The 12,903-nt window shown below is 44.5% G+C and overlaps 1 protein-coding gene across 1 annotated transcript in view; it reads left to right on the forward strand.

Moving 5' to 3' along the window:
- The window catches only part of tulp4a (TUB like protein 4a), a 113,659-nt gene that overhangs the window by 68,725 nt on the left and 32,031 nt on the right, over positions 1-12,903 (forward strand). Inside the window, exon 6 of the mRNA XM_084314984.1 lies at positions 1,037-1,217. Coding sequence (XP_084171110.1) covers positions 1,037-1,217 — 181 coding nt within the window. The remainder of the gene's footprint in view (positions 1-1,036; positions 1,218-12,903) is intronic.

Here is a 12,903-nt window from a genome sequence, read left to right on the forward strand (position 1 = left end):
GATGCTGTTCCATAATATACAGACGACAAGAGCACCAGAGAGAGTGCTAGCATGATGCTGTTCCATAATATACAGACGACAAGAGCACCAGAGAGAGAGCTAGCATGATGCTGTTCCATAATATACAGACGACAAGAGCACCAGGGAGAGTGCTAGCATGATGCTGTTCCATAATATACAGTAGGGCTGACCCCTATTAATCGATTAGTCTACTAATCGGTCGAAAGGAGCCGTAGTCGACTGGCCAACCTCTTAGTCGAATATAATAATAAAAAAAATAATAATAATTATCATTCTTTCCAAAATAAAAGAGGCCTAGAAGCGTGGCTAACGCTAATGGCCCGCATACCAGAGGCTAACTGCCTACGAAAACAGGCACAAAGGCACTGAAAGAGGATTTCACCCATCTAATGAACACACTAGACTAGACAAATATCAAGATGTATCCATCAGTGGACCAATTGCATGCTTTTGCAGAGGACAAGAAGCCTTCCGTCGCCTCCTTCAGACATTAAGCACCCCCACAGCCCAAATGGAATGATAAAAAAAATAAAAATAAAAAATTATTATTATTTTTTAAGTCGACCAATAGTCGACTAACGGCAAATTTTGGCCAATCCTAGTCGACCATCCAAATCCTTAGTCGGGGACAGCCCTAATATACAGATGACAAGAGCACCAGAGAGAGTGCTAGCATGATGCTGTTCCATAATATACAGATGACAAGAGCACCAGAGAGAGTGCTAGCATGATGCTGCTACGATGACATGATGGCACTTTATTAACCATTAATGTACTAAAAATGCAATAGTTGTTGCAATATATTTCTGCTCCACAAAATGCACTCTCTCTCTCTCTCTCTCTCTCTCTCTCTCTCTCTCTCTCTCTCTCTCTCCATGATCTCTCCTTTCTCTCTCTCCATGATCTCTCCCTTGCTCACTCTCTCTCTTTCTCTCTCTCTCTCTCCCCTGAATGATCAGTAGTCGTACGCCACATGACGAATGGCTCCCGTCTCTCCCCCTCTCTCTCTCTCTAGGTGTTGTTCGGTACGGCAGACGGACAGGTGATAGTGATGGACTGCCACGGGCGCATGCTGGCTCACATTCTGCTCCACGAGTCGGATGGCATCGTCAGCATGTCCTGGAACTACCCCAGCTTCCTGGTGGAGGACAGCAGCGAGAGCGACACGGACTCGGACGACTGCTCTCCACCGCAAGGTAGAGGCCGCTTAGGCTCACAGTGTTATATGGTGTGTGACGCAAAGAGTAGCCCCCGGAGAGGGTTGGCGACTGGGCAGCGTAGAGGTCTAAGCACTTGCCTACCACCGCAGAGACTGACTCTGTGTTCGATTCCCGCTGTCAGCGCCGGTACCTCCAGCTTGGTCAGTCGTCCCTACGAACACAATTGGCAGCGGCGCCTGTTCAGCAGGGAGGGTATCTGGGGGAGATAGTGTGAACCTCCACACGCATTACATTCTCCTAGTGAAACTCCTAGCTGTCGGGTGAAACGAAGCGTCTGGTGACTCCACATGTATCAGAGGAGGCATGTGGTAGTTCTACACACCCTCCCCAGACGACAATAACCTGGGCAGCACAACGACCAGGAAGGGAATTGGCATAACGACTAATGACCCCTGTTTCTGGAACCACGTGTGCCCACGGTTTGAAACGAAGGGGGGGGGGGTCGTCATCCCGACCTCACGGGGCGGATAACAATTGTGTCTGGGTCTGGGATGACACAAATCACATTTATGGACGGTCCCCGGAATGGTAGATGAAACGAAGGTGGATTCATGATATGACCACACGTCATAAAAAAAAAAAAAAAAAACGAAGCCCTGAATCGAATCCTGCCAGACCCTTCTGTCATCTGTTTCCGCCTCAGCCTTCCCACTGCCTCAGGACACAAGAGGGAATTAGGATGTCCACTGTCATTTTAGGAAGAAAAGGTTGTGGTTAAGAGGACAGCTCTGGTTAATAATGTAGGCCTTCCTCCTCACACTCTTCATACACCCACACCTACTAGTACTCACTGTAACCACCACTACCTGCAGGGGCAAGAGATACTACTGAGTGCACCTGCGGTAGGCTTTTTTTCAACACACTGTTAATTGCAAGACGCATCACTGTTAACTTGGTGCAAATAATCAGTGTCGGTCAAACCATCATCGCTCAGTGTTATTTGATGCAGCTTTCCGCTCTGCTATCTTCTTTAGTCCTCTAAGTCCAAAATGTACAATACATTCCCTGAGATCCATAGATGTCCCTAGATACCAAGAACATGCAAATTTACTTAGGTATGTACTTTTCGGTGAATTCTTAGGTGAAATATAAAATGGATACCTTGAGGAGAAGGCTCATTATGTAAGCAGGTATAAGAGACAAATATAAAACAGATACCGTGAGGAGAAGACTCATTATGTAAGCAGGTATAAGAGACAAATATAAAACAGATACCGTGAGGAGAAGGCTCATTATGTAAGCAGGTATAAAAGACAAATATAAAACAGATACCGTGAGGCGAAGGCTCATTAAGTAAGCAGGTATAAGAGACAAATATAAAACAGATACCATGTGCTTCCTTGAAACCAAAGTTTGGTGCCGAATTGTAAACACATGTTCTTAAAAGTTATTTGTCGCTCTACTGCAAGACTTGGTCAGTAACCTGTGTTGCCCCAGAATTCAGTACCCCCCCCCAGTAGCTCTGTGCAGTATCATTTGTCTACCTCACTCCCTGTCTGTTCATTTCCTCTCTTCCACCTCTTATGCCTCAGTCTCTTCCTCCTCTTCCTCCCAGTCTCATTCTTTGTGACGCTCATTCCCTAATGATGCAGTGATGCTGGGCCAATGCATCAGAAGCTATTGTCATATTTCTTTCTGCATCATTGAAGAATTTCGGGACATTTGGTTTCTTTCTGCATCATTGAAGAATTTCGGGACATTTGGTTTCACTTTCACTTTCATTTAAGATGCTTGACAATGACATATGTTGACATATGACAATGACAATAATAATAATAATAAATTACTTATATAGCGCTTTTCTAGAACTCAAAGAGTCTTTACATTAGGGGTGGTGGTAGTGAGACAAATATAACACAAACACACAAGGATGGATGTAGTAGGGGGAGGCGGTGGAGAAGAGATGGGTCTTGAGGTGGGATTGGAAAACTGCGAGGGACTCTGAGTCTCTAATGTCTTGGAGAAGGGAGTTCCAGAGCCTGGGAGCTGCCCCGGAGAAGAGCTCTGTGTCCAAAACCGTGATGATTACCATTAACATGTTGACTAGGGCTGCACGATTAATCAAATAAATAAATTGCGATCTCGATTCATAGACCTATGCGATCTCATTTCTAAATTATGACGATTTAAAGTATTTTTTTTACTTGAAATCAATTAAAATAATTATAATCTTTTTAAATTTTTTTTGTAACTTAACTTTAAAAAATTATGACAAAATAAGAATCGTGTGAGAGAATCGTGATCTCAATTCTTAGAGAGAAAAATCGTGATTCACATTTTAGCAAGAATTGTGCAGCCCTAATTTTGACTACACTGCCTCTTTAAGCGTTAAACTGCTCATACTATACGGGAGGTTGGAGGGATGGGGGACTCTGAGGGCCACTAAAACAAACGAGGGGGGGGGATAGAGGTGGGGTGGGGTGTAGGGGTGGATGGAGAGGGAGGGAGGGAGGTATAGGAGGAGAGGACAACAGGGCGTACGATGTGAGTGACATTGCACCGACTTTGCCACAGGAAGTCCTAATTGCTGACTCTGTGCTGTGGGGTGGCGGCGCGCGCCGCGTCGTCACAACCACAACAGCTGTCCCACTCAGAGGGCGCACGTCAGCAGACCCCGAACGTGCGTCACCGCGATACCTAAGTGACCACTAGGGCCTTTGCCCCGTGGAAATAGAATTATAGAATGGATATGGTCGTAAATTCCCCGGTGTCTTCCATTACCCAGGTGGCACAAATGCTATAATTAAAAAGACTGAGCTCTTAGCGCCGTGGTCCCATAGCATCACCACTGCGGTATGGCCATTAGCAGTGCGACAGTAAAACATCCTCAATGGGCGTAATCATGTCTGTCTGGTGTTTGTGGCACTTTCTTTAGACCAAGCCTCTCCACAACCCCAGGACTCGCCTGGAATAAATGTGCTCATATCAGGGATAAATCCCAAGTGTTGTAGTGTTTAAGTTTATTTGGATCCCCATTAGCTGTTACCAAACAACATAATAAAAAATTAAAACAACAATAACAAACATACGAAACAATATACATAACATAATCAAACAAAATTCACCCCCCACACCCATCCAACCCAACCCAACCCACCTCATTACATTAGCATTATACCAAAATATTACAAAATGACTAGTAAAATAATAAAATGTCATATATCAAGCATTGTGCCTGTACCCAAAAGTAACCTTTTTACTTGATGTTTAAAGCTTTCTTTGCTTGTTGCTTGAGTAATTTCATATGGCAACCTATTCCACTGTGAGATGGCCCTATACATAGCAGTTATTTTCATTGCATTTGATCTCGGTAGAGGAATTGAAACATGACCCCTGGTGACTTGTCTTGTCCTGTGCTCATGTCTGTCTTGGGAAAAGGTTATTCTTGAGTACAGGCAGCTTGGTTGTTTAGACACAGTTATAATCCTGAATAATGTTAGTAGGCTGCGTGTCGATCTGTCCTCTACTTTCAACCACGCAAGATCACTATGCATTTGGTCTACACCTGTTCTAGTAGAACACCCGAGTGCAAGACGAGCTGCTCTATTCTGCACAATCTGAAGTTTGTTAAGATCTTTTTTTTGCTACACTTCCTGGGCAGTAGTCAAGGTTTGAATAACCTGTAAGAGGGTAAGTCGCGTTTAATAAAGAGGAGTATCTTCTTATCATAGATATTCCTTTCCCCATTTTACCTTGTCAATGTGATTCTGCCACGTTCAAGTCAAGTCAAGAGTTTTAATTGTCACGACATACAGGTATACAATGAAATGCGGGTGGTCTTGCCCGCAACGATGTGCAATACAGTGGTACATATAATAGAATCAAAAGAAGAAAACAACATTGTGCAGTAACAGGTAACAGTTAACATGGAGTGACATCTCGGTATCTGTACATAGTTATTTACAGAGCATGTGGGACATGCTAGTTAGCTTTGGTAGTGCAATACACTGTTCCTGTTATTCTAATTTAAAGTGTCCTTTCCTTTGGCCATAAGTGTGCGTGTGTGCGACATGAGTGTGTGCCCGCTCATGTTAAAGTGTTAAGTGGCTGCTCGTGTGTGAGCGTGCACAGTGTGCGTGTCGTGTGTGTGTTCATGTGTGGTTGTGTGTGGACAGTTCAATGTTCTGAGCACTCAATGTTCATTGTTCATGGCTCTGATGGCCTGGGGGAAGAAGCTGAGCCTAAGCCGCTCTGTCCTAGTAGCTGGGGTTCGCAGGCGTCTGCCTGACCTCAGCAGCTGAAACAGGCTGTTATTGGGGTGGTGAGGGTCTTTCATTATCCTGCAGGCTCTGGATTTGCACCTCTTGTTGTATAGAACCTGCAGGGGGGGTGGTGCAATACCCGTGGTACGCTCGGCTGAGCGCACCACTCTCTGTAGGGCCTTCTTGTCCTGTGCTGTGCTGTTTCCATACCAGGCAGTGATGTTTCCGGTCAGGATGCTCTCTACAGCTCCTGAGTAGAAGGACTGGAGTATCTTTCCCGATACTCTGAACTTCCTTAACTGTCTCAGGTGGTAGAGACGCTGTTTCGCCTTCTTTACTACTGTGTCTATGTGTGTTGACCATGTCAGGTCCTCTGAGATGTGGACCCCCAGGTACTTGAAGCTGCTCACCCTGTCCACGGTAGACCCGTTAATCATCAGTGGTGTGTGCGTCTCCTGCTGTCCTCTCCTATAATCCACGATCAGCTCCTTGGTTTTACCAATGTTCAGGAGCAGGCTGTTGTCCTGGCACCAGCGTTCCAGTACCTCAACCTCCTCCCGGTAGGCCTTCTCGTCGTTGTCCGAGATCAGCCCCACCACCACCGTGTCATCTGCGAACTTCACTATGGAGTTGGAGCTGAACTTGGCCACACAGTCGTGTGTGTAGAGTGAGTACAGCAGGGGGCTCAGAACACAGCCCTGGGGGGACCCGATGCTCAGGGTGATGGTGTTGGAGGTCTGACCCCCCACCCTGACCGCCTGGGGTCTTTCGCTCAGAAAGTCCAGTACCCAGGCGCTCAGGGCGGAGCTCAGACCTAGCTCGATCAGCTTGTCCACCAGTCTGGTGGGGACTATGGTGTTGAACGCTGAGCTGTAGTCAATGAACAACAGTCTCACATAGCCCCTGTTCATCAAGTAGGACTCCTAGAAGTTTAGCGTAACTTCACAGTATATTGTTCTCTTGTTTATAGTATAGCCTTGAAGTTGGCAGGTTGCTGGTTTGATCCCTAGTGCTGACAATGCCAATACTGCCAAAGTGCCCCTGAGTAAGGGCGCCTAACCCCCTACCCGATGTATATGTGTACCAACCTGCTGCAAGGACAGGTATTGGAAATGAGCTAGCCTAACATTATCTAAAATGCTGTGATACAACGCAATGTGCAGTTGCTTGCAATATGCCATTGTGGTATCTGTCCTTGTGAAAATAAACCATACATACGTTAATAGTGTTCTTTTTGTTTTTATTGAGTGTTAACCTAAGCAACATCTCTAAATATCACTTAGTAAGTGGTGCTTTGGCTCATCTAGGCAGCTGCCAGGGTACAGTCAGTGTTGTCTTGATATCCTCTCTGGGGAGAGACGTGTGTCTTGATATCTTCACTGGAGAGAGACGTGTTGTCTTGATATCCTCACTGGAGAGAGACGTGTGTCTTGATATCCTCACTGGAGAGAGACGTGTTGTCTTGATATCCTCACTGGAGAGAGACGTGTGTCTTGATATCCTCACTGGAGAGAGACGTGTGTCTTGATATCCTCTCTGGGGAGAGACGTGTGTCTTGATATCTTCACTGGAGAGAGACGTGTGTCTTGAGCAGCCTCTCTGGAGAGAGACGTGTGTCTTGATATCCTCACTGGAGAGAGACGTGTGTCTTGATATCCTCTCTGGGGAGAGACGTGTTGTCTTGAGCAGCCTCTCTGGGGAGAGATGTGTTGTCTTGAGCAGCCTCTCTGGGGAGAGACGTGTGTCTTGAGCAGCCTCTCTGGGGAGAGACGTGTTGTCTTGAGCAGCCTCTCTGGGGAGAGACGTGTTGTCTTGAGCAGCCTCTCTGGGGAGAGACGTGTTGTCTTGAGCAGCCTCTCTGGGGAGAGACGTGTTGTCTTGAGCAGCCTCTCTGGGGAGAGACGTGTGTCTTGAGCAGCCTCTCTGGGGAGAGACGTGTGTCTTGAGCAGCCTCTCTGGGGAGAGACGTGTGTCTTGAGCAGCCTCTCCTCCTCATCCCTCCTGCTGGTTCCCTGGGGGCACAGGTTGTTCTGCTGGTTGATTAATGGAGAACTCTGGCACAAGCTCTTTTTTCCTTCAACTACAGCTTAACTACTTAAGTTTGTATTGATGCGCAGAACAGGCCAGTGGTGGTCCTGCCCCCCCCCCCCCCCCCCCCCCCCCCCTCCCGTGCTGTGTTTACAGTGGGCCGAGTACTAAAGCTGGAAAAGTGCTGGCCTTAGCTGGAGCACTGATTACGCTCTGATTCACTAATTAAACCAGTCAATAATAATAATTGATTGGCCATGATAGAAATTATCATCTCTCAGGACAATGACGTCCAGGCTGAGATGGTGGCAGGTCCACCGCCACTCCCCTCTCTGCCAGATCCCTTCGGCGTGATGCACGGTGATGACGAATCCTTTTGACATGATGTACGACGATGATGACACACAGTGTTTGTAAGGTTTGCCTTGTGGAGGACCCAAATGCAGACGAGCAGGCTGGAGGCAGGTGATGACGCAAAAAAAAAAACACAATCCAGGATTTTTTTTATTGTACACGGCAGCAAACTGACAGTCGAGCTGACTAACCTTAAATAGCTAATAGAATAGTCTCGGACCCCTCCCATCATGTCTTACATGCCGTGTATGAGCTACTGCCCTCTGGGAGGAGGTTTAGAGTTCCACGCTCTAGACTAAATAGGTTTAAAAACTCCTTTATTTTCCGATCTCAGTTACACTTTTAAATAGTGCCAGATAAAGGGCAACTATCGAATAACTGATATTTGGTTGTTGTTATATCGATATTCGATAACCGATATTTGGTTTTTTTGGGTATACTATTATATTATTATACTAGTATATTTGGGTATACTATTCTAATGTGGTGTTGCCAGACATCCTGCTGTGCAGGTACTTTACTGTATCTTTTCTATTGTGTATCTTTTTCTTTTTTTTGTACTGTTGTATGCGTGGTGTATTGTGTCTGTCTGTTTTCTATCTGCTTGGTTGGACTGCCTGTATTTTTTTCAGTTTTTTCGTATTGTTCCTGTCTTTTTTATTTATCTTTTCTCTCCCCGGATGCGCCCCGGGCCGATGTAACTATTGGTTGAGGCCGAGGGCGCAATATAAATAAATGTATCATATCATATCATATCATCTCCTCTGTTTGGAGTCAGTTGTGTTGTGTCATGTCTGTATGTATGTGTCTGTGGCTGTAGTGGGTGTAAGCCCAAGAAAAATTTCGCAGCTGATGGGACAATATTAATAAAGTGACTCTTGACTCTTAAACTGAAAACTCAAACTGATGGCAGGAACGAACACGTGGAGGCAGGTAACGATGGGTACCAGACGGAGCACGTAGGGACGACTATACACCTGGGAATATAAACTTACAGTGACTAATGATCTGACTAAAGTGAACAGGGGAGAACAAACATGAATACACATGGGGGGGATGACATACTGAAAACACCTGGGTAGATTACAAACGAGGGACAGCTGGTTGTGAAACAAACTAACATAGAACTACAAGGACGTAGACAGTGAAACAAACTAACATAGAACTACAAAGCATAGACAGTGAAACACACTAGACATAGAACTACAAGGACGTAGACAGTGAAACACACTAGACATGGAACTACAAGGACATAGACAGTGAAACACTAGACATAGAACTACAAGGACGTAGACCGTGAAACACACTAGACATGGAACTACAAGGACATAGACAGTGAAACACTAGACATAGAACTACAAGGACGTAGACAGTGAAACACTAGACATAGAACTACAAGGAGGTAGACAGTGAAACACACTAGACATGGAACTACAGGACGTAGACAGTGAAATACACTAGACATAGAACTACAGCACGTAGACAGTGAAACACACTAGACATAGAACTACAGGACGTGGACGTGAATACACTAGACATAGAACTACAGGACGTAGACAGTGAAATACACTAGACATAGAACTACAGCACGTAGACAGTGAAACACACTAGACATAGAACTACAGGACGTGGACGTGAATACACTAGACATAGAACTACAGGACGTAGACAGTGAAACACTAGACATAGAACTACAGCACGTAGAGCGGTCAGGTGGCGTAGCGGAGATTGCGTTCGTCACCAAACGCCGGAGACGCTGGATTCGCCTGTTCGAATCCAGCTCCCGGCGTTGTCACCAGCTTGGCTGGCCGTTCACACTAATACAATTGGCAGTATTAGAGGGTGGGAAAGCTGGCGGGGTGGGTCCGGGTCGTTGTAAACAGCGACTCTCACAGTTCGGTCGGGGCGCCTGCTCAGCGCGGATAGGATCTAAGGGGGGTAGTGTGATCCTTCCACACGTTACACCCTCTCAGTGAGAGTCCGCGCTGCCAGGTGAAAAGAAGCGGTTGATTGGCTAGACGTGTGTCGGAGGAAGCATGTGATAGCCTCCACTCTCCCAGACCGACTGTGGGGGGTAAGTGCGCAGCGACCAGGATTGGGAATTGGCATAACGACTAACATTGGGATGGGAGAAAATCGGAGGAAAAAGGAGGGGGGAAAAGATTAAAAAAACTACAGCACGTGGACAGTGAAACACACTACAGGGCTGACCTTCGAAGCTTTTTTTGGCAATCGAAGCTTCGGGGCCGAGCTTCGATTTTAATTCGAAGCTTCAATTTTTTTTTTTTTTTTTTTTTATGTTGTGGGACTTGTACAGCACTTTCGTAAACGTTGTTGTTTTTAAATGTGCTCTATAAATAAAGTGGGTTGGATTAATTAATTAAGTAGCCCCTTTCGTGACTGACGCATCCAACAAGGTTTCACTCGGCTGTGTGATTTAATTCAAGGTGGATCGCTGTTGTCGTTTGAACAACTTCAGATTTCATGGGAACTACCAATCCCCCAAATCAAGAATGTTTAAGATGAATGAAGTAAGATTTTGATTATTTGAAATATGGCCTGTGTAGACTAAACTATGCACAGAATTATGTCAGTCTACAAGGTCCGGATTCTACATGGTCCGGCAATGTAGACCTTGTAGACTCCACTACAGACCAATTATCAGTGAATGTTCATGCATTTTTAAGAAGGGCAACTTTCACCAAAACATCTCAGTAGCACCTTATCTAAATGTTATATTTCATATATGGAGATTCATATTTATTGATGTATTGCATGCATTTCTACATTTTATTTCCTATTTTGTTTATTCATCCCAGTATCTTTCTTTCTTATGTGTGGAATTCTACAAGGTGCGCGCACACACACACACACCTACACACACACACACACACACACACACACACACACACACACACACACACACACACTTACATTTAGTCATTTAGCTGACGCTTTTATCCAAAGCGACTTACAAGTTCTGTACGACAAGACAGCAAGAAGGGTACAACTCTATCAGCTGAGTAACAATGTTCATCAAAGTGTTGCGTGTTACAGTGTAGGTTAGTTTATTAGGACAAGTGCATGACAGTAAGGTTAGTCACGGTTAGATTTTTTTTTTTTTTTTTTTTATCATTCAGATAATGGTTGAAGAAGTGAGTCTTTAGTCGACGGCGAAAGATTGGACGGGATTCGGCTGTCCTAACTGGGATGGGTAGTTCACACACACACACACACACACACACACACACACACACACACACACACACACACACACACACACACACACACACACACCTACACACACACACAAATCGAAGTAAACATTTTTTTTTTGAAAAATATATATATATATATATTTTTTTAAACTTCGATTTTTTTTTTAATGTTCGAAGCTTGTGCCATCGAATCGAACGTTCGCATCGAATCGAACGTTCGAAGCTTCGAAGCATTTAAGACAGCCCTACACACTAGACATAGAACTACAGGACATAGACAGTGAAACACTACTAGAGCATATTGTGACAATATTACTGCACAGCACTGTACAACATAGTATAAGAATAGTAGCATCATATACTGTAAATTCAACTGCTTTTTTACACAACCGACTTGATCAGTATGGTAAAGTAACATAATGGGTAGAACATTACAATGAGAAAAGAATAGCTTACTGTTTACGTTACATTTAGTCATTTAGCTTTTATCCAAAATGACTTGCGAGTTCTGGACAACAGGTCAGCAGGAAGGGTACAACTCTGGCAGCTAAAGGTAAGTGACATTGTTTGTCAAACAGTGTCAAACTTATAGACACATTAGCATAGTATAAAGTATATGTTGACAGTTAAATAACCCAGGGCATCTATCGCAAAGAGTAGGGGGTTTCCCGACGTTCCTGGCCAAATTCCCAACCAGGTCTCTGACATCAAGGCCACCCTTAATCCCTTCCCCCTTAATTGGCTGGTATCAGTCTTTGTCTCCTGAGCCTTTCAGCCATTGTGTCGTGTGATGTGTGCCGGGTGCCAATGTATGGCAGCCATTGAGCCTGCATAGCCCAATGTTGGGTGCGTCCAATGGTGATGAAGGAATTTCCACCCTACATTGTAACATTTAGAAAAGTGATATATAAGGTAGTAGGTAGTAGTATAGGCACAGTAGTTTACATAGTAGCAAAGTGCATAATAGTAAAAGACAGTACGAAGGTTAGTAGTTATTTGTAGTTGTTGTTATTGTTGTTGTTCACTTCACAGCACTGTTCAATGTAGTGTATAAATAGTAGCATTGTCTATACAGCCCACTGTACATTTTTCAATACAAGTTTCAAGTTTGCTTTTATTTGTCACGTATAAAGTACATGCACATTACAGTGAAGTGCTTGGTTCTGTATGAGCCCCTGAGAATGTGCTTCATACAGTCAAATAAAAAGTAAGAAAAAGAGGAATAAAGTCCCAACACTATACAATATTACAATATACAACTAAAGAACAACCTAAGTACAATGAGGTAAAAATGCAGGCAATGAGGTACAATGAGTGTAGATGGATGGGTTGATGTTACATAATTGAGTAATTGAGCATTGAGTAATTGAGCATCCTGATGGCCTGGGGATAGAAGCTCCTCTCTGTACTGGCCATGAGACTCCAATAGCGCTTGCCTCACCGCAGCAGTGCAACGAGGCAGTTTGGGTGGCTAGATTATTTGACTATTCTCTTAGCCTTGGCCCTGCAACGCTTGGTGTAAATGTCCTAAAGTATATAATACGTTACAGGAAATACGGAAAAGTAGGCCTGAGAGGTGTACCGAATATAAAGGTATACCATGCAAAGGTATGTATTTGTATTACGGTATTCCATCGTCAATATATACTAAAAAAATGTCTTTTATATATACATAACGTATATGTTTAAGTTAATACACTCTCGCCAAATGGGGATACTTAAATGATGGGGGTGTTGTGTGTGATTGTGGCACTGAAACACAGACCATGCAGCACCTCCTGATATGCCCCCTGCTAGAACAGCCCTGCACAGCATCGGCAGAGTTCAATGAGAAGGGACAGCAATGTGTTCAGCTGTGGT

The sequence above is a fragment of the Notolepis coatsorum genome (assembly GCF_963971535.1).
Source record: "Notolepis coatsorum genome assembly, chromosome: 5".
In the NCBI taxonomy this organism is placed as follows: Eukaryota; Metazoa; Chordata; class Actinopteri; order Aulopiformes; family Paralepididae; genus Notolepis; species Notolepis coatsorum.